This window comes from Saccopteryx bilineata, chromosome 3, assembly GCF_036850765.1.
Source record: "Saccopteryx bilineata isolate mSacBil1 chromosome 3, mSacBil1_pri_phased_curated, whole genome shotgun sequence".
NCBI lineage: Eukaryota > Metazoa > Chordata > Mammalia > Chiroptera > Emballonuridae > Saccopteryx > Saccopteryx bilineata.
This window is the reverse complement of record NC_089492.1, coordinates 204,235,125-204,257,441: the sequence shown is the minus strand read 5'-3', so window position 1 is coordinate 204,257,441 and position 22,317 is coordinate 204,235,125. Positions and strand designations below refer to the sequence as shown.

Sequence of the window (22,317 nt, the reverse complement as noted above, 5' to 3'; positions counted from 1 at the left end):
TCAGGAAACAAATTGTGTTCTCCTACTTTAAAAGGAAAATATGGGCTCATTAACAAAAAAGGTGCAGGGATAAGGGGAAAAAACAAAAACAAAAAAAAAACACCTTTATTCTGAAGTTATGACCTGAATCTCCTTTGAAATGTGGGGCTTTGCTGCCCTCTACCTTCCACTATTAGAACTACTGAGCAGAGAGAATTGGAAATCACTGCCTCATTGAAGGACAGTATCTTTCATACTCACACGCACACAACCCCCCAAAAACTTGGGGGCTCCAAAAGCATCCTCTATCATATCAACCCTAGTATTATCTAAATATTAGTAAACCGTGGTTACCGAGAAGTAGGCTTAACACTGTGAGGCCCCCGTGGCAGCCTCGAGCACAGGCCACCATGGCTCTGGCTCCCAGAAACTGCTTCTGGCTGTGCTCTTTCTGGAATAATCCTCTGACTTCAGCCACCACTTCCAAGCTGACAGAGAATCTCCAGCATGCACCATCCACACTTTGCTCATACCTGGATATCCAACAATGCCTTCAAACTCAGAATAGCCAAACAGCATTTTTCCTCACAAACTAGTCGACAGGAGAGTTCCCTTCAGTGAGTTTGATTTCATTTCATGGTTCCAGTATTCTCTAGTTACTCAAGTCAAAAAACTTTATACCATCTGTGGTTGTTGTTTTTTTTTTGTTTTTTTTCTTCTTACTGGTCTCCTGCAGCAAATGAATTGCAGGTACTACTTTCTCTGGTTCACATTTTTCTGATGTTTGCCCTCTCTCCATTGTTACCCTGGGTTAGGCCTTCATTGGGCCTTCACTATTTTTCTGTGGAATGTTACACTAACCTTTACTCCAATACATCATAAAATTGCTGACAGATTTATATTCCTGAAGTACAGCTCTGCTCATGTCACCCCACTGTCTCCCTCTTGCCTTAGAATAAAATCCAAACCCTTTCCTCTGGTATTCAAGGTTGTCCTGGGTCTGTCACCAACAAATTCCACAACCACATTCAGGTGCTTACAGTGCAGCCACAGGGAAGCACGTGCTGTTCCCCAGAGTCCCGGCTCTTCTCCTGTGCCTCGCTCCAGCTGACACTTCTCCCTTGAAGGCTTTTCCTCTACCACCTTCACTATCCCCAGTTCAAGTCCAAATCATTTGCATCTTTCAAGTCCCAGGTCAAATGTCCTTTCTCTCACAAAGCCTTCTCTAAGTGTTTCAAATGGAACAAACCTTTTCTTTTTCTGAAGTCCAGTCATATTCTATTTCGTCAATTCAAATGAGCAAATATTTATCAAGTTACTGGTATATACAGGAACATTGTAGGTCTGGGTACACTGGGACAAACGAAAACAGACAGCTCTTTATCCTGGTGTATCTTACAGTCTAATATATATCACTTTCTAACTTGTATTCTCTTTCTATACATTTTACTTTCCCTGCTAGGCTGCACATTTCCTAAGTGTTAAGGTGACCAGTCGTCCTCCTTTAGGGAGGACAGTCCTTCTTTTGTAAGTTTGTCCTCCCTCGAAAAGCACTTCCTACATGTCCTCTTTTTTTTTTTTTTTGTATTTTTCCGAAGCTGGAAACAGGGAGGCAGTCAGACAGACTCCCGCATGCGCCCGACTGGGATCCACCTGGCATGCCCACCAGGGGGCGATGCTCTGCCCATCTGGGGCGTCGCTCTGCTGCAACCAGAGCCATTCTAGTGCCTGAGGCAGAGGCCACAGAGCCATCCTCAGCGCCCCGGCTAACTCTACTCCAATGGAGCCTTGGCTGCGGGAGGGGAAGAGAGAGACAGAGAGAAAGAAGAGGGGGAGGGGTGGAGAAGCAGATGGGCGCTTCTCCTGTGTGCCCTGGCCGGGAATCAAACCCGGGACTCCTGCACGCCAGGCTGACACTCTACCACTGAGCCAACCGGCCAGGGCCTTGTCCTCCTTTTTGATATTGGAAGACTAATCTGTAAATATCCGTATTCATTCAATGCAGTCAATCCATTGCGTGTGGTGTAATGTATTTGTATCTAAATGAGTACTTTTTTCTTACAATTATTAAAAATTAATAGGCATATAAGCATAATTACAATATAAAATATTACAAATGTTTTTATTATGCATTTATCATATTATAGTGTATTATTGTTGCAATGAATAAAATGGTTTTTTAATGTACGATAATGTTTTCTTCAATTTATTTTTGACCTTCTTTTCATTGTAAAAACGTTGGTCACCTTATAAGTGTAATATCAGTGCTTCAGTGTGTCCCTTACTTTCTGTGCCTGTCTCCACATAGTACCTAGCAGAGTACATTGTTTATGTTCTTCAATAAGTATTTGAGTAAATTAATAAAACTATGAAATGTTACTAGATAGCTGAACTTCAGGGTCATTACTCACCTCCCAAGCTCAAGGAAAAGAATAAGTTTGAGAGTCTAACAAATTCTGTGAATTCCATTATTTTAAAAATTCTTCATCATTGAAACTCTACTCACAACAGAGTTAAGTACACAAGCTTGGGAATCAGATAGAACTAGGCATGAATTTCATCCAGCTCTGCTATTTACCAGCTGTGTGAAGCCAGGGGTGAGGCATCTGGGGAAAATCTAGAGGGACCTATTAAGAAAACCTTAATTGGCAAGGAAGATTTCAATGTGACTGTTGTTCAGCTATGTCTTTGCTGTATGGTCTAATGTCTAAATAGAGAACTGTGAGTTAAAACTGAAAGATCCGTTAATAGTTTGGATTACCATTCAGCAAATAAACATGCAATCACTTTCACCTTCCACTGTGGGTGTATGTCCCTGGCTTTTGACTTTCATGTTGCCTGTGTGTCTTGCTTTAGTCAATGATACGTTTGAAAATACAACAAAAGCAGAAGGTTGAAATGTGCTAACATGATTGGGCTTGCCTATTTGCACATCTTTTTTTCACCATGAACATGACTCTGGTAGCCACTGATTCAAGAAGAATAAGAGATATCTGGAACAGACCTGGATCAAATCTGTAGCTTGAAGCCAAACCTCACTGATCCCACCAAGATCAAATCAATCCCAGCCAAATTACAGGCACAAGAGTAAGAAAAATAACAAAAAATATGTATATAGTGTCTGCCACTGAGTTTGGGGTAGATTGTGCATCACTGTTATAAAAACAACTGAAACAAAGTACATTTCCAAAACTCTTTATCTACAAAAGCTCTTTATAAGACATAGGTGCAGAAGTTTCCTGCTTTTGGCTCATTCTAATAAAGTAGTTATCAACCAGGGGAGATTTTGCTCCAAGGCAAACATTTGTCAATGTCTGAAGACACTTTTGGTTGTCTTAAATTGGGAGGCACATTACTGACATCTGGTGGGCAGAGGCCTGAGATGCTGCTGAACACCCTACAATCCACAGGACACCTCTGCAACAAAGAGCTTATCTAGTCCCAAATGTCTACGGTGCTGAAGCTGAGAAACTATGTCCTAATATAATATGATACAAATAAGGATGAGATATTCTTTCTCATTTTGCCACATACCTCTGCTCAGCCTGTGCACTTGTGGCAGCACTGAATGATTAATTAGTCATGTCAATACATATTGAGTGCCTGCCACCACACTACCTACCAAGGATCCAGTGCTGAATTTAAAAAAAAAAAAAAGGCTCACTCACTGTTCTCATGGGTCTTACAGTCTAGTGAAGTAGACAAGTGATAAGCAAATAAATGATTTCAGATATAGTGAGAAGTGAAAGGTACTGGGATAAAGAATGACTACATGGGAAGTCCTCTCTAAGAACAAACGCTGCAGTTTAACCCCACTGAATGATGGGTTGGGAGAAGAGCATTCTGGGCAGAGAAATCAATAAATGCAGTGACTGGAAGAGAGAGCAAGGGCCATGTGTCAAAGGAGCAGCAAGGCCAGTGTCCCTGCAGCACAGGTGAGAGTCGGGTAGGAGTTGAGACCGGAAAGGCATTTGCAGGATCATGTGCAGTTCTGTTGGCATGGTGCCAAATGTAGATTCTGATGGGGTTTCAGAGATGTCACATAAAAGAGACTTCAGTGCCTGGCAGTAATTGCATGCAGCATGAGCAAATATCATGAACACGTGTGGGCGTATGTGGTGTATGTGGAAAGTTGGAGTAGGGTGGGGAGGACTTTATAGGGGGAACCCCAGAGAGTAACTTAAGAAGCAGGTACAAGTAAGAACAGGAGAATAAGAATTATTTTTTCATATCCCATCAGTACCCACAAAATGTGATTAATCCTAATAAAACTTAGATACATTTATAACTAGAGAAAGAAAGCTATTCTTTTTTTTTTCTCTCACTCAAAATTCTTTTCTTTCTTGGAATGGGAAGAGACCAGTTCAAGAACAGAGCACTGCCTCCTCATTACCACCCAATAATCCCACCGCTGCTGACTCCACATTTCCTCCTCTGGTGTCTTGGAGTGCAGGAGAAGCTAGAAGTCACTTAGGATCTCTGAAGCACAAGGGAAGGCCCAGAGACCATAGGGCATGCGTGTTACGTGTTGTGTAAGTAGAGGTGATTTCCTGGTCCTATATGATTTTGATATGTTGGGAAGCCAGTGTTGTCACAGACCTAAGAAGCCAGCATTCCAGAATTGTAATTGTTTTTCTCTCATCTGTAAGATTCCCAAGGACAAAGCATATGTCCATTTGTTCATAACTGCATCTTTATCTCCTAGCATGAGTATCTGGCACATAGTAATCCCTCAATATATAGTAAGTGAACAAATAATGCATCATGAAAATAAAGTCTCACGGGCTTATTTTTGTTTGTTTGTTTTGTAGTTTTAAGTAAAGGTCTGTGTATTTACAGACATATATTTCCTTTACAGACATATATTTCCAAGAGAAAAATAACTGCCTGACCTGCGGTGGCACAGTGGACAGAGCAGCGACCTGGAATGCTGAGGTTGCTGGTTCAAAACCCCATGTTTGCCTGGTCAAGGCACGTATGAGAAGCAACTGAGTTGATGCTTCCTGCTCTTCCCTCATCTCTCTCTCTTTCTCTCTATAAATCAATAAATAAAATCTTTTTTAAAAAAGAAAAATAACATTCATTCTTCTGACCAGTTCCTTTCTGAGCATCATCCATGTGCCATGTGCTGTGCTAGTTAGGAACAGAAAAAAAGAAAACTACCTAGGCCTACGGCATAGAATGAAGAAAGGAACATTTACAACATGGTTTGTTTGTGTGGAGAGGAAGAAAATGTCAAGGAAACCCAGGAACGCCTCCTAAAAGAGGTGACTCTAATACGGCTTCTTTGAAATTCCAACACCTTCCTGCAGAACATTTAGAGTTCAGATTCTACACCCAACTACTTTTAATGTATTCAGATCGGTGATTCTCAGCTTGGGGAGAGTTCTGCCTCCCAGGTGACATAATCAATGACTGTCATAACTGGGGTATGCTATGGAACCTATTAAGTAGAGAACAGGTATGTTGCTAAAGATCCTATAATGCACAGACCAGGCTCCCACAACAAATTAGCCAGTCCAAAATATTAATGGTGCCTGGACTGAGAATCCCTGATCTACAGTGAGAGAAGAATTAGGAAGTAACATGCAAATAAAAACACAAATACATCATTTACTCAAAGTTTCTCTTATATAATTAATGTGCTAATAGGAATCACTTAATTATCTGCCTCAACTGTAAGTCAATAAAGTACAAATAAATCAAATTTTTGTGATTAAATATGCATAATTAAATTTCATGATATATACAATTCAAATATTTATATTAATCAGTCATATCCCTAGCATTGCACATCAAACCCAGGGTCTCAAGAAAACATGGCTTGATTAGAATTCCAAACTGAAGAATGCTATACTTAAAAAGAAATTGTTGGGGTGTTTTTTCTTTTATAGGTTTCAGCTTCTAAGGCTTAGCCGATCCCTTTTGAGTTTAAAATTACATTGCAGAGTCATATGTTCAGCATCTTTCAGCTGGATATGTCTGTTCCCTATAGGAAGTTTATAACTTGTAAAAGGAGTTTTATGCAGAATACAAATTGGGGGTATTACATGTATATCTCTTGAGGACACTAAGTTGTGCAAACAACATCACTTTATCTGACGTAGTAGCTTTGACTGGTCTATCCACTCACCGTAGGGTTGTCTGAAATTATAGATCAGGGACATCAGTGTCATACCCCAGCTGCTGCAGAAAGCTACTGGAAGAAAAGGAGATTTATGAGTATTTTGGCTATACTGAACCAAGGATACAGAAGCTACACAACGGGGAACCTGGAGGCTCTAAATTGTAGGCATTATGCAAAAAGAAAATGTAGACTTGGGTGTCAAGGGAGCCCTTCAAGAGCAATAGGACATCTTTGTAAACTCTCTGAAGAATAAATTTAACAGTTATTAAAGAACAACACCCTGTTGTTGCCAGCACTGAACTCTGTATCACAGGAAAAGATACAAGGGATTTTCAGGAAAACATCCGTCATTTAACAGTGAGAGTGACCTCAGTGCTGAAAAGCAATTCAAATCCCGGTTGAGGAGAGTTATTTAACTCCTTGTGGGGAGCTAAGTTTGGAGCTCAAACATTAGCAGGTAATTATATCCTTGCCAGGTGAGGACCTCCAATGCCAAAGGAAAAAGTTATTGGAAATAACAATAATTAGTTCTGTCAAATGAGACATTTGTGAATTATTTTTCTTCAATTATATCAAATTATCAGGTTGTGATTTTGTTTGTTTTGACCAAAGTCCTGTGCAAACCTTACAGAGAAATGAGGAGTTATAATGTAATCAATAAAACAAGTTATGAAAGATCAAAAATAGGTTAAAATGAATTTGGAAAGAAACCTAAATTTCTGTATGAGTTTTACATAAGAATTTACTGAACCAATACTTCCTTTTCTCTTTTATCACTAATTAAAAATAAATAAATTAGCTCTGACATATAGATAACAGTAGGAAAACTAAAACAAATTTTGAGAGCCAACTAAGCATTCCAGACAGTGCTAGGTGTTTTACTTGTCATTTAATTTTTGTAACTACATGCAAGGAAGGTAACATGATCTTCATTTTACAGATGAGGAAACAGGCTTTTCTTAATTGAAATGTTTTTCCCAAGACAGACAAAAATAGAAAATGGTACAGCTGGGACAGGGGGTAGGGAACAGCAGGAAAGCAAACTCTGCTGAATTCCAAGGCTAAAGAGCTGTGCTACACGATGCTGCAACGAAGAATTGCATTTTTATTTGTCATTCACATGAATATTCCAATTCACCACTTGAAAGAGAAAGCATGAAAGATGATCATGAGCTTCCCCCAAGCTCCATGCCCACATATCCCATTACTCACTTGATATCACCAGTTTATTGTCCCACAGGCGATACCAACTTAACATGTCCCCAGACTGATTTATCACCCACCAAAATCAGCCCCTCCTCTGCTTCTCCTGCCTCTGGGAACAGTATTAACACCTACCTACTAGTCGCAAAGAAATACTGACTAGAGGGAAATACACAAAAATTGTTAGCAGTGCTACTGTCTGGGTGATTGGATTCTCCGTGGTTTCTTTCATTCTTTATATGTTCCAGATTCTTTTTAAATATTTACATTATAAATATGTCACATTATTATACTTGTATTGTTTAAAAAAACAAAAACCAGAAAGTTTAAATCACCCCCCCTTCTCCAATGAGACTTCCTTCCTCACATGTAAACACTATTCATGTCTCCTTGCACTTTTTATTTTGTATAAGAGATGGGGCACAAGTAGGCTTACAGTATGTGAGTACACAAAGGTCTATTCTTGTATTATATATTAATTGGGGTTTTTTTGTTTGTTTGTTTTTTAGAGACAGAGAGAGTCAGAGAGAGACATAGACAGGGACAGACAGGAAGGGAGAGATGAGAAGCATCAATCATTAGTTTTTCACCACACACTGCAACACCTTAATTGTTACATTGATTGCTCTCTCATATGTGCCTTGACCGTGGGGCTACAGCAGACGAGTAACTCCTTGCTCGAGCCAGCGACCTTGGGTGCAAGCTGGTGAGCTTTTGCTCAAACCAGATGAGCCCGCGCTCAGCTGGTGACCTCGGGGTCTCGAACCTGGGTCCTCGGCATCCCAGTCTGACGCTCTATCCACTGCGCCACTGCCTGGTCAGGCTAATTGGGTTATTTTTTATGATAACTGTAAACCTACTTTTGCAAACCCCTGTGTTGTTTTATTTTATACATTTCTATACAAATAGTTTGGAATTTATATATTTACATGTATACGCATACACAATTTTCCTAAGTAACACTTTATTATGTACCTTATACTGTAACTTGTTTTTTTTTCCCTCTTCATAATATAGATTGGAGATATTTCTAGGTCAAAGCATACACATCTCAGTAATTCTTCCTAATGGCTACAGTATTCAATTGTTATGACTGTACATAATTTATTTCCCTTATAACTGAATATTTAGGCTGTTTTGAATTTCTCATTTTTACAAATAATGCTGCAAAGACCATTCTTATAGATGCATTTCAGCAATTTTTAGACACACTTCTCCAGCCCCCAACCCCACATTTTACTACCTCTAGGATGGAATACACCTGACAATTGATGACTTCTTCCTAGCACTGTCAGGTGGCATCTAACACCATCTGATAATAGTAAAAAACATTAGTCTCAATATATTTTAGAATAGATGAAATAAGTTATCTTTGCCTTCATGTGTATTTCAGGCATTTGTGGTTTCAAGCATATGAGTAGCTATTTATAGGTGGGATCAAGTAATATGTAAATTTAAAATTTTGCTGGTCACTTCTAAAAGTGGCTACTATAGGCACTGGCTAGTTGTCTCAGTGGATAGAGCGTCAACCTGGCATGTAGAAATCCTGGGTTCGATCCCCAGTCAGAGCACACAGGAGAAGTGACCATCAGGTTCTCTTCCCCTCCCCCTTCTCTCTCTCTTCTCACAGTTAGTGGCTCAGTTGGTTTAAGCATTGGCCCTGGGCACTGAGAATGGCTCAGCTCAGTGGTCCCCAACCCCCGGACCCATACCGATCTGTGGGCCATTTGGTACCGGTCTGCAGAGAAAGAATAAATAACTTACATTATTTCCGTTTTATTTACATTTAAGTCTGAACGATGTTTTATTTTTAAAAAATGACCAGATTCTCTCTGTTACATCCGTCTAAGACTCACTCTTGACGCTTGTCTCATAAGTTCGACAATTACATTTAAAAATACCACAGTTTTTACGCCGGTCGCATAATTTTATTTTGTGCATTTATCCGTCCCACCCTAAAGGCCGGTCCGTGGCCCCAAAAAAGTTGGGGACCACTGGCTCGGCTGATTCAAGCATCTGGGTGGATCCTGGTTGGGGCACATGTGGGTGGGTATCTCACTCTCTCTTCTCCTCTAACTTGAAAAAAATAAAGGCTCCTATAAATCCCTGAATATTTCCCAATGTAATAATTAATACATTGAACTCTTTATTGACTTAATCTTTATAGAAACTGCAAATATTTCCTCCCCTTCTATTACTCTTCTTTCACCTTGGTTCGCAGTATTGTTCACCCTTTATGTTCCTAACTTTTCAATATTTTTCCTTGTCTGACGTCTGGGTTTTGAGAAACCTCCACCCCAAAATTATGATTTACCTGTATTTTAGCACTTATGTAATTTGGTCTTTTCTCTTTCATTCGTCTGAAATTTATTTTTGTCTAGTGTGACATAGGCATCCACCCCCATTGTGGGTATTCTGTCTCCAAATCATTCACAGGCTACTTCTATCTATGATTCAAAACTATCTCTTATCATATACTATTATTTCTACATATTACCAGTCTATTCCTTTAATGCAGTGGTAGTCAACCTGGTCCCTACCGCCCACTAGTGGGCATTCCAGCTTTCACAGTGGGTGGTAGCAGAGGCACCAAAGTACAGATAAAAAGATTTAACTATAGTAAGTTGTTTTATAAAAATTTATTCTGCCAAACTTAGCAAAAATATGACATCAAGTACTTGGTAAATAATTATTATATGCTTTAGCTTGCTGTAATTCTGCTTTCTAAATTTTATAAAGTAACTTCCCTACTTTATAAATCACCATTACTGTGGAACCAGTGGGTGGTTGGAAAATTTTACTAAGAGATACAAAAGTGGGCAGTAGGTATAAAAAGGTTGACTACCCCTGCTTTAATGTTTCATTGATCTATTTCTTTGATACATTACTGTAGTTTCTATTACGAAACACTGCCAATTTTCCTCATTGTCCTTTTTAATTTTTCTTGGTCTCTGCATATGAATTTGTGTATCAGCTTACATGGCATACACTACTAATGGTACCCGAATACCCATTTTCCCCTTTCCTTTTTTTTTCTTAATTTATTTTATTTATTCATTTTTAGAGAGGAGAGACAGAGAGGGAGAGAGAGGAGAGGGAGACAGAGAGAGAGAAGGGGGGAGGAAGCATCAACTCCCATATGTGCCTTGACCAGGCAAGACCAGGGTTTCGAACCAGCGACCTCAGCATTTCCAGGTCGACGCTTTATCCACTGCGCCACCACAGGTCAGGCACCCCTTTCCTTTAATAGAACCCCTGCGTTGTAGCTGGAAACATGGCTATATAGAATAAACACAACCACCAGCACACCTTCTTGGCAGGTGTGCTCATGGATGTTTTAAGCAATGAGATAGATTAACATAGAAATGTAGGTGCAATTTCTGGGACCTGTTCTTTAAATGAAGGTGTGTGACTTTGTTATCTTCTTCCTGTCCACTGGATGGAATGGACAGGATCACTCGAGATTAGAGGTTCTGAAGACAGGAGCGTGTCTCTGACACCTGGAAGGGCAGCACCAGCCCTACATTGCCCACCTGAATTTATATAGGAGATTCTTCAGTAAACCAGTTATTTTTAACTTGGTCTTACACCCAACACTAATTCTAAGTAACAGAATCCCATTGGAATTGATTTATAAATTCATTGAAGGTACTTGATGTCTGGACAAAACTTGAGTTTTTACAAACGAGAACACAGAGTTTTACCTTCCTTCAGGTGTTTATAGCCTTCCTAGTAGTTTTTATACAAATCTGCTCTTTCCCCAATCATTAATAGATCATATATAGGTCCAATTTTTATTGTAAATGGGAATTTTTAAATTACATTTTCAGTTGGCTATTAGTTCATAGAAAACTGCACTTGTATGTTTGTTAACAAACTACCTTTTATTATTGCTAATTGTTTTTCTTTTCTTGGATGTACTGTTTCCACAATCCCACTGCCTGAAATAATGGCTGTTTCTCCTTAATATTGTTTCTTTTGGTTAAGTGACTGTTGTGTAGCCAGCAGGCTTGACTCTGACTTGAATGTGGACATTCATTGAAGGTTTTTGGTAGACGTCTTCAGCCAAGTTAAGTTTGCATTCCTAACCTGACAAAATTTCAATCTGAAATAAGTGGTGTGTTTTAGAAAATGTTTTTCCAGCAACTGTCAAGATTATCATGTGATTTTTTTCTCATTTAAAGTTACAGTAATAGATTCCAAAATGTATTGAGTTACATTAATAGATTATGTTCTGCCTGACCAGGCGGTGGCGCAGTGGATAGACTGTTGGACTGGAACGTGGAGGACCCAGGTTTGAGACCCCGAGGTCGCCAGTTTGAGCGTGGGCTCATCTGGTTTGAGCAAAGCTCACCAGCTTGGACGCAAGGTCGATGGCTTGAGCAAGGGGTTACTCGGTCTGCTGAAGGACTACGGTCAAGGCACATATGAGAAAGAAATCAATGAACAACTAAGGTGTCGCAATGAAAAACTAATAGATGCTTCTCATCTCTCTCAGTTCTGTCTATCCCTATCTATCCCTCTCTCTGACTCTGTAAAAAAAAAAAAAAAAAAAAAGATTATGTTGTATTCTTTTAATAAACCCTACTCTGTCATGACACATTCTTTTGGAATTTACTAATTTTTATTCAATGATTTACATTTGCTCCTAAGTCAGATTGGTCTGTAGTTATCTTTGATGAACAATATTTTAGAATAAGGGGGGTACGCTAGCCTCAGAGACCAAATTGAGGTGTTTCAAATTTGTGTATGACCTGGAACAGCTTAAATAGAATTCTCAAAATTTCATAAATTTTTATTTTTTTAAATACAAGCATTGTGAGAACAGTATTTTCTTTTATATAGCTGATTAGATTTTTATTGATTTATTGCTATCCACTTGTTAATTTCATTTATTGGATCACGGAAACAGGATGGAGTCTGTATGATTTCTTTGTGGCCTGCATCATGATCATTTCCTATTTTAAAAAAAATTATCAAAGTTTGTGAACTGATTCAAAACCTGTGTCTTCAATTTTGAACTCTTCATCTGATAATTTCTGAAAGAGCTATGTTCAGATACTTAGGTATGATTGCAAATGTGTCCATTTCTTTTCAACAATTTTTCATTACATAATTTGATGTCATGTTGTATAGTTTTGAGTTGAGTCCTCCATGTTTCAAAATTACTAAAATGCCTTTATTAATAAGCACTCTTACTCTTAAAATTATAGTTTGACTCAGAACTCCAAATTCAGAACAATTTTCTCGTAACTTTTTAAATAACAGTATGTACTGATGACAAGTCTAAGACCAACGTCACTCCTTTCCCCTTGTAAGTAAATTGAGATTTTTCTCTTTATCCAGGAATTACAGAAATTTCATCAGGATTTATCTTAAATGTATGCCTCTCGGTACTACAGCCTTTTTTTTTTTTTTACAGAGACAGAGAGTCAGAGAGAGGGATAGATAGGGACAGAGTGACAGAAAGAGAGAGATAAGAAGCATCATTAGTTTTTTGTTGCGATGCCTTAGTTGTTCATTGATTGCTTTCTCATATGTGCCTTGATTGTGGGCCTTCAGCAGACAGAGTGACCCCTTGCTCAAGCCAGAGACCTTGGGTCCAAGCTGGTGAGTTTTTTTTTTTGCTTTTTTTTCCTGCTCAAACCAGATGAGCCCGCGCTCAAGCTGGCGACCTCAGGGTCTCGAACCTGGGTTCTCCGCATCCCAGTCCAATGCTCTATCCACTGCGCCGCCGCCTGGTCAGGTACATATGCCTCTTAACCTGATGAAATTTAACTTTAAATGGATGGATTTACCTGGATCTTCTATGTCTCTTAAACTTTCTCATACTTTCTATTTGCCTTATATTCTTATAAGATTCTGGAAGTATCCCTCAGCTCTAAATTCTACCTCCGCAATTTTGCTTTTGGCCATGTTTTATTCAACCACTTGGCCTAAAACATTTTTATTTTAGCAACTATTTTTTATTTCCATGATACAAACACAGACACTTCTAAAATCTCTTTGAAGATTATATGATTTATACTATATGAGGATTACACTAAAACTATTATAATTATTAATTACTATTGCATATAATACTAATTAATTAGTCTTACTCTAAAAGTTCTCTTTCTCCCCCCCCCTGCCTTGTCTCTCCAGGAATTACTCCTGCTTTTTAAGTTCACTGCCTATCTTTCACATGGCTCTTTTCCTTAATGTTTGTTGCTTCTGGGTTGTCTGTCTGTATTGGGAAATGAGAACCTAGTGGTCAGCAAACTTTTCCTATAAAGGGCGTTTGTGCTGTAGGCTCTGAGGCGGCACATTAGAGATCTGTCACATAGTCTTACTGTTTTCTACAACTCTTTTAAAAATAAAAAATCCATGCAAAAGTCGGCAGTGGGAAGCTTGCAGATGATAGACACCAACTACTCGATTTTCCAATACTGTTACCTAAAGTTTATTTTCTCAGTTTGAGTGAAATCCCCTAGCAGATTTTAGTAACAAGGAATGAAACATTTTAATTGTGTGAGGAAGGAGGGAAAAGCAGTCAGTAAGAAAAATGGGAAATGTGCAACCATCAGGTTTTTCTCTGCCAGTTCTCTAAGTATTAGGAACAAAACAAGGTTCCTTGTGGAACCCACAAAGCACCTAAGGCAATCCCACACTTGGACAGCCTATGCATGCTTTGGGAACATACTGTATCAAAGTCTCGCTTTGTTTGGCAAACAAGATGTGCTACGGCTTTAGCTTGAAGAAATACTATGGACCAATTCAGAGCCAAGGATTGACATAACTAACCTATCCTTTAAATATGGCTAATCATACTGCAGTCATCCAGTCTCGTAGTTGCCTCTAAAAATGCAAGTAAATGCTTATTTTCATGTATTTAGATGTATGGTTCTCTTTGACTAAGATCTGGTTCCTTGTTTTATATCTTAAGGAAATGCTTCACAGCACCCTTGCTGTCTTTCTCTGTGGTTATGAATTTGCCTTTATTGTTGTTAATTTTTATCATTGTACATCTGCTGTAATTTTAATACAACTTTAGAATAATGATCTGAATCCACTATGCCACTTTGATCTATAACTCTCCACAAATCATACTTTATATTCATCCAATAACAAACTGCTGCAGTTACCTCCCACACTGCCAGACACCAAGGTGGCCATCTTCTGTCACCATCACCTACCTCTCCCCTATCACTAATATACAATTTTTAAAAAAAGTCACACAAAAACATAAAAATCAGAAGGGGAAATGAAATCGGAAAGAGGCTAGTATGACTGTTTCCAAAGAGGTCTCAAACGGGGGCAGCGCTGACTTAATTCACCCCTGTCAAAAATATGCCCTCCAGGCTCGTAGGCCCGATTTTGAGCACATATCAAATAGCCAGCTTATTGGAGTGGGACCACAGCTCTCAATTGGGAGTCAAATTGCTATTTCTAATATAAACTATAACCATCACATGAACTAAAACAGTTCTGCCAGCATGACTACTCCACTTCCTGTCCATCAGCAGAACGATGGATGTCAACAGCATAATCAAAAGTTTTGTCACTAATGCCCCCTGCATGTACACTCAAAAATGGCTAAAATGGTAAATTCCACATATACATAAAAGTTTGTATTCAAAATGAAAATCTGGTAGGCAAAGCAAATATTAAATAAGTCTGATGATTAGACAACCTCATACTATCCACCAACACAATAAACTTGTCAATAAAAACAGAATTTCCAAATATGTTTTATCATGCACTCCCAACATTTGCCTTTGTAGTTTTTTTATATGTTTATAAATATCTATGTTCTATAAATATTTTCAGTTATTTCAACTCATTATTAAAACAAGATTTAACTGAGGTTGCTGGTTCAAAACCCTGGGCTTGCCTGGTCAAGGCACATATGGGAGTTGATGCTTCTTGCTCCTCCCTCCCCCTTCTCTCTCTCTCTCTCTCTCTCTCTCTCCTCTCTAAAAATTAATTAAAAAAATTTTTTTTAAACCTTAAAAATATATATAAAATAAAACAAGATTTAAGGTTTTTTAGGTATTATAAATCATAGTAGATATATTATAAAATATATTTTATGGTATTATAAAATACTATGGCATTATAAAATATCTGGATGTTATGATATATTCAGGTCATCGTCAAACCTTGGCATCTCTAGTAACCACTGTCTCCTGAAGCAAGATCTAAATTCAAATGTTTATGGAACAGGCAATTAATACAAATACAACTGAGAAATAAGGCCTTAGAAGCAGGCAAGGAACAAAACACAGAGCCACAATGCCACACCAAAAGGATCAGAACGTTATAGTGACTGGCATGGAAAGCTAATGAAGTACTTCAAGAAGGGTAATGACACAAGACAGAGCATGTTATGTGGTTAAAGTTCTATTCCTATTATCCTGACTTCAAACTGCAGTTTTAAGAATTAAATAATCGAATGAGGAACAGAACAAAAACAAGAATAAAACCTAGTTTTCAGACTCCCAGAGAGCGGTTACAGGTCATTCCAATGCCTCTGTAAAATATTATGAAGGCCTGACCAGGCGGTGGCACAGAGGATAGAGCGTCGGACTGGGATGCAAAAGGACCCAGGTTCGAGACCCCGAGGTTGCCAGCTTGAGCGTGGGCTCATCTGGTTTGAACAAAAAGCTCACCAGCTTGGACCCAAAGTCACTGGCTCCAGCAGGGGGTTACTCGGTCTGCTGAAGGCCCGCGGTCAAGGCACATGTGAGAAAGCAATCAATGAACAACTAAGAAGTCGCAACGAGAAACTGATGATTGATGCTTCTCATCTCTCTCCGTTCCTGTCTGTCTGTCCCTGTCTATCCCTCTATCTGACTCTCTCTCTGTCCCTATAAAAAATAAAAAAAATTTAAAAAAAATTAAAAAATAAAATAAAATATTATGAAGAATTCTCCTATGTCTAATCACTAAAGGGCAGAAGCTCCTGCTTAAATATGGGAGAGTTGAAGGTACTAGAAATTTAAGAGCCATATAAATGTTCTCAAAATGCAATCACTGACCACTATCATCAGAACTACCTCGGACACTTATTAAAAAAGCTTTTACTAATATTTAAGGTGACCTAAAGGATGAAGAGTACATCAAGGAAAACTGACATGTATTATATCAGTTAGAGTAAGTGCAAAGATGTAGGGTAGGGAAGAGCTTCCTTTAAAATAAGTAACAGATCTTTAAGGCTGCTGAGAACAGTATCAGTGTAATATACAGTTGGAAAGCTATGCCAGACTTGACTGCCATGATAAGGAGTTTAGATTGTACAGGTACAAAATAAAGCAGGAGGCTAGCATCATCAAATTACATTTTTAAAAGATTATATACTTCTGCCTGACTAGGTGGTGACAGTGGATAGAGTATCAACCTGGCATACTGAGGACCCAGGTTCAAAAACCTGAGTTCGCCAGCTTGAGCACGGTATCTCTGGCTTGAGCGTGGGATCATAGACAAGACACCAATGTCGCTGGCTTGGACCCAAGGTCACTGGCATGAGCAAGGTGTCAATGACTTGGCTGGAGCCCCCTGGTCAAGGCACATATGAGAAAGGAATCAGGCGCATGTGCGAGTCTGTCTCTCTCTCTCCCTGCTTCACACTTAATAAAAAAAAAGAGAAAACAATCAATGAACTAAAAGCGCTGCAACTATGAGTTGACGCTTCTCATCTCTCTCCTCTCACCTCTTTCTCTTTCTCGGAAAAAAAATAAAAATTAAGTAACAAAAAGATTATATACTTCTGTGTGCAAAACTGAGTACAGCAGTATCACAGTAGAAGTGAGATGAGTTAAGAAGCGATTTCAATAGTCCAGGAAAGAGATGATGGTGATTTGAACTAGGTTGGTAACAGCTGACATGGAAGGGTAAGAAGATAAATACTGGAAGCAGGAAACACAAACTTGCTGATAGATTGGAGGTAGAAAGGGATAAAAAGGAAAGAATATAGGGCAGTCCATAGACATCTGGCTTAGACAATTGTGTAGGCTATAAATAAATTTCTTTGGTTATTAAACTTATTAGATTTTTAACAAAGGAAAAAAATAATACTTGGATAACAGAAGCTTAAAATTATTAAACACATTACATAAATCCATATCACAAGTTATTAAAAATTAAACACAAAGGATCACAAAAATTAATCTGCCTGCAAACTGTCTATCTACACATTATCCAGTAAGATACAAGTAAACTTGAATTTCTGAATGAAGCATGTTTAACAAAATGCATTTATTAATACTATGCAAATAAGCTAGTCTGCATAAAGGTTTTTACATGTTTCCTACAAAAATCACTACTTAGATGTTCTTTCCTATCCTTCATTCTAAAACATTTACTTAGAAGTTGTTATTCAGGATTCTTTTATACAGCATTCTTTTAAAAAGTTTCTTTAAAAAAAAACAAACAACATCCTACTTAGTGCCAAAGAACTTCTGAATTCCAATTCAGAGAGGTCTACTATTTGCCTTTTACCTTAGCCCTTCCACAAGTATTTTTTTAAATAAGAGAAACAAGAGAGTGAATCAAGCCCTAATATCCTTAAAATGCAAACTCCTGAGCAAAAAGACTTTCTTTCTGAAACTTTTTAAAGTAAATACAAACTCCTAGACAGGCTCCAAATTTCTCCAGTCTTCAACTAAACTTATTTGGCTACAAATCCCAGTAAGTGGATATAAATGCCTATTGTATTTTCCCAGCTGAAAGATAAGCAAATCTAGCCCAAAACAATAAACCCATATTGGCCTGGGGGAAAAAAAATCTCTTTAAAAACATTACTGCATGCAAATATACAACTATTAATACAGTAATACACTTAATGCCTTAAAATTACTTAATATACCAATATATTGATCCATGTTGAGAAGCTAATTTCACTAAAAGAATGCCCCTCTCAAAGGTGGCCAGAGTAAAAATTCAGAGAGAGCACTGCTTCTCAGTGACATAAATGGTCAATCTTATCTTGTCTTTTACAGAATATAAACATATGGTCTACAAAAAATAAAAAGAGAAGAGATATATACTCAAGAAAGAAATAATTCTTTTTAAAAAAGTGGTATTTGCTTTTTGTTTCTTCTAACAAAAACTGACATGACAAAATAACTAACACAACTATGAAAACTTATTTGTATTCAAATGTATTTTCAAAAAGATTTCAAGATTTGACACAGGCACCAAGAAACGACATGAATTAAAACAAGTATAAATAGGTCAGTTATGGACTGACCTTTATTTGAAATACGTTAAAAAATATTTAGTAATACATTTTAAAATATGATCAAGGTAAACTTTTTCTCTAATTCAAGTCTTCTCAATCATCTTAAAATACTTGTGATTTGAACTCGTGCATTAAGGCAAATTCTGATTTTAAATACTCATTTCACTGCTGAACTGTTTCATTTAAAATTGCTAATCCAGATAGTTTTTGTAAAAAACATTTTATTGCTACAAAGGGAAACATGGTCACAAAAAGCCTTGCAGCATATCTTAACGCAAATTACTATTCAATGTCCAATGCGGTAAAAAAATACACAGAGCACAAAATACTTGCCCAATTTATCTCTTCCAGGGTAAGTATTCAAAACATTAATGCACACTTGAATATATACTCCCAAGAGCAGCATTTAAGTTCAAATGATTAGAATAGATATACTAACAACACACATTTGTTATCCTAACACAATGAAGTAATAAAAATTAAGCTTAAAAATTATACAATTTAATGAATCTAAGTTTGGTAGCTATAAAAACTAAACTAATACCTTCATTTTATTAAAACAAATGCCAAAATTTTAGAAATTATATAAAACAAAATGTGTGGAATGCATGCAACATGGGTATTAACTCTCATATTTTAAACTATTAAAATTCTTACCCTTTTCCACATTAGGACAGAAATTTAAAGCTTGTTTTAAATCTAATACCTTATATTTAATTTTCTCCAGGTTGGTCAACAGGGCTGACTTGCTCTTCCTTTGCTTCTTCTTTCACTCCTTCTTTTACTTCCTCTCCATCCCCTACTTCCTCTACCTCCGCCACTGCCTCTGCTCCTTCTCCTCCTCCCCCTGCCTCCGCTTCCTCCGCTTCCTCTGCTTCCTCCACTTCCTCTGCTTCCTCCACTTCCTCTGCTTCCTCCGCTTCCTCTTCCTCCGCTGCCCCTGCTTCCTCCGCTTCCTCTTCCTCCGCTTCCTCTGCTTCCTCCACTTCCTCCGCTTCCTCTGCTTCCCCCGCTTCCTCTTCTTCTTCCTCTTCTTCTTCTTCCTCTTCAATAGGTTCATCGATCTTTTCTTCCTCCTCTTCATCTCCTTCTATTTGCTGATCTTGAGAATGACCTTGAATTTCAAAAGGATTGTCACCCTAAAAAACATGAGAAATAGCTTTTAAAATCCGCACATTCATTTTTGTGTCAGTGAAATTTTTATATGCTGTATCATCAAAATAAATACAGTGGTCCCTCTTCTACTGCTGGGGTAGGGTTCTAGAACCCTCCGCCATAGATGAAAATCCACAAAGTAGTGACCTAATATTTATTTTATTATATATATTTTAAGGCTTTATAAACCCTCCCCACACTCATAAACCTTTCCCACACTCTTATAAACACTTCCTATGCTTATTTACTGCAAAAATAATAAATACATAAAAATACCTATATTCTGCAAAATCCCGCAATATAGGGAAAAATCCGTCACACAGTGAGACCATGAAAAGTGAACCGAGATATGGTGAGAGATGACTGTATTATTTTTTAAAGCTTTTTTACAACAAACCCACTAAATATCTATTGCATACCTAATCATTTCAACATGAGCATTTACATCTTTGAAGTCATTACTTTATACTCCATAAACTGGAAGGTTTAAAGGCCATATTTTCTTAACTACATTTCTTTTTTTTTTTTTTTTTACAGAGGCAGAGATAGACAGGGACAGACAGACAGGAACTGAGAGAGATGAGAAGCATCAATCATCAGTTTCTCGTTGCGCATTGCGACTTCTTAGTTGTTCATTGATTGCTTTCTCACATGTGCCTTGACTGTGGGCCTTCAGCAGACCGAGTAACCCCCTGCTGGAGCCAGCGACCTTGGGTCCAAGCTGGTGAGCTCTTTGCTCAAGCCAGATGAGCCCGCGCTCAAGCTGGTGAGCTCGGGGTCTCAAACCTGGGTCCTTCCGCATCCCAGTCCGACGCTCTACCCACTGCGCCACCACCTGGTCAGGCGTTAACTACATTTCTAAAATTGTGTGTGTGTGTGCGCGCGCGCGCGCGCACAGGTATAACAAAGGCAAATATATGGGTTTTCGTAAAAATAGATAAATCAACAATTTATGGGCCCTGGCCGGTTGGCTCAGCGGTAGAGCGTCGGCCTGGCGTGCGGGGGACCCGGGTTTGATTACCCGCCAGGGCACATAGGAGAAGCGCCCATTTGCTTCTCCACCCCCACCCCCTCCTTCCTCTCTGTCTCTCTCTTCCCCTCCCGCAGCCAAGGCTCCATTGGAGCAAAGATGGTCCAGGCACTGGGGATGGCTCCTTGGCCTCTGCCCCAGGTGCTAGAGTGGCTCTGGTTGCCGCAGAGCGACGCCCCGGAGGGGCAGAGCATCGCCCCCTGGTGGGCAGAGCGTGGCCCCTGGTGGGCGTGCCGGGTGGATCCCGGTTGGGCGCATGCGGGAGTCTGTCTGACTGTCTCTCCCCGTTTCCAGCTTCAGAAAAATACAAAAAAAATAAAAATTAAAAAAAAAACAAAAAACAATTTATGTTCTGCTTGATTATAATAGTAATCAATATACTACAATTGCAGAATATCCTTAAAAAACTCAAAATTATGTATCTAACTTTCTTTTAAAATGTAAACAAAATTTTAATTCATCAAATATTCAGATACCATTTATTTTAGTATTTTTATTTAAATACTTGAATTATGTATCCAGATTAAGTCTCAAAAATTGGACCATATCAGAAGTCCATATTTATGTATCAGGAAACGAAGAGGTAATGAAGGTTATTAGGGAGGAAAGCATAAGACTGGTGGTACATTTTAAGATAAACCAGGTAGGAATAGGCAGGAGTTGGAATAGCAAGAGAATACTAGTGAGGCTACTCCAATAGCCCAAGAAAGTAAACTATAAAAGATGTGGTGATGCCATTAACAGAGCAGATAAAACAGATGGGGGATGGGAAGAAGTAGGTATATGCTACATATTAATTAGAATTTCAGATGTCTAAGTGACTAATAAGACAGCTATGAATTTACAACTCAGAAGAGAGTTCAAAGTAAGACATTTAGATTTGTTGGGCATTTAGATTTATTGCTTGCATAAAGTGAATGATGAAGCCAAAGTCTTAAACAGGACAATCCAGGGGTGGGTGGTGGAGAAAGTGGAAAGGAAGCGCCAAAAATAAAACCCTATGAAATGCCTATACATGGGGGCAGAAGTTAGAAAAGGAAACCTCAGTGTAGGAGGAAACCCAGGATAGCAAAATATTATCTAGCAAAACAAAGTGTCAAGAAAGTGATAGATCAACAGTGTCAAGTAAAGCAAACAAATAACAGAACAGTACTGAGAAAGGTCAGTAGAGATGATAACCATTAAAGCTGCATGAATACTTGAGGGATTTATTACACTAGCCCTTTATTTCATAAGTTTAAAATAATAAAGTATAAGATATTTTAATTTTTGTATGAAAATTGGGTCACTGGTAATCTTAGAGCAATTTCAAAAGGATAAGTGAAAGTTAAACAAGAACTGCCCAAGAATTAACTGTCACAATTTCCTGTAATGTTCTCAAAAGACAAAGGCCCAAGTCCAAGGCCCAAGTCCCACACTCAGATTTTAATTTAGTCACATAGTGTTATTATCTCTTGCTAAAAACACAAATTCCTAAATCAATTTCAGAACTCCTGAATCAAAATTTCCAGGGAAGAAGTCTGGTAACCTGCATATTTAAGAAGTATTTCAGAGATATTTTTAAGAAATGGTTGGAAAACCCTAATTTAGGTCTTAAAGGGG

General features: G+C 38.3%; 1 protein-coding gene across 6 annotated transcripts in view; it reads right to left on the bottom strand.

The window, feature by feature from the left end:
* Positions 1-18,731: 18,731 nt before the first annotated feature.
* ZNF326 (zinc finger protein 326) overlaps positions 18,732-22,317 on the bottom strand; it is a 42,107-nt gene continuing 38,521 nt past the window's right edge. For all 6 annotated transcript variants that reach the window (XM_066268623.1, XM_066268626.1, XM_066268625.1 and 3 more), the window contains one exon: positions 18,732-19,669. In XM_066268623.1, coding sequence (XP_066124720.1) covers positions 19,244-19,669 — 426 coding nt within the window. In that variant the 3' untranslated portion in view covers positions 18,732-19,243. The remainder of the gene's footprint in view (positions 19,670-22,317) is intronic.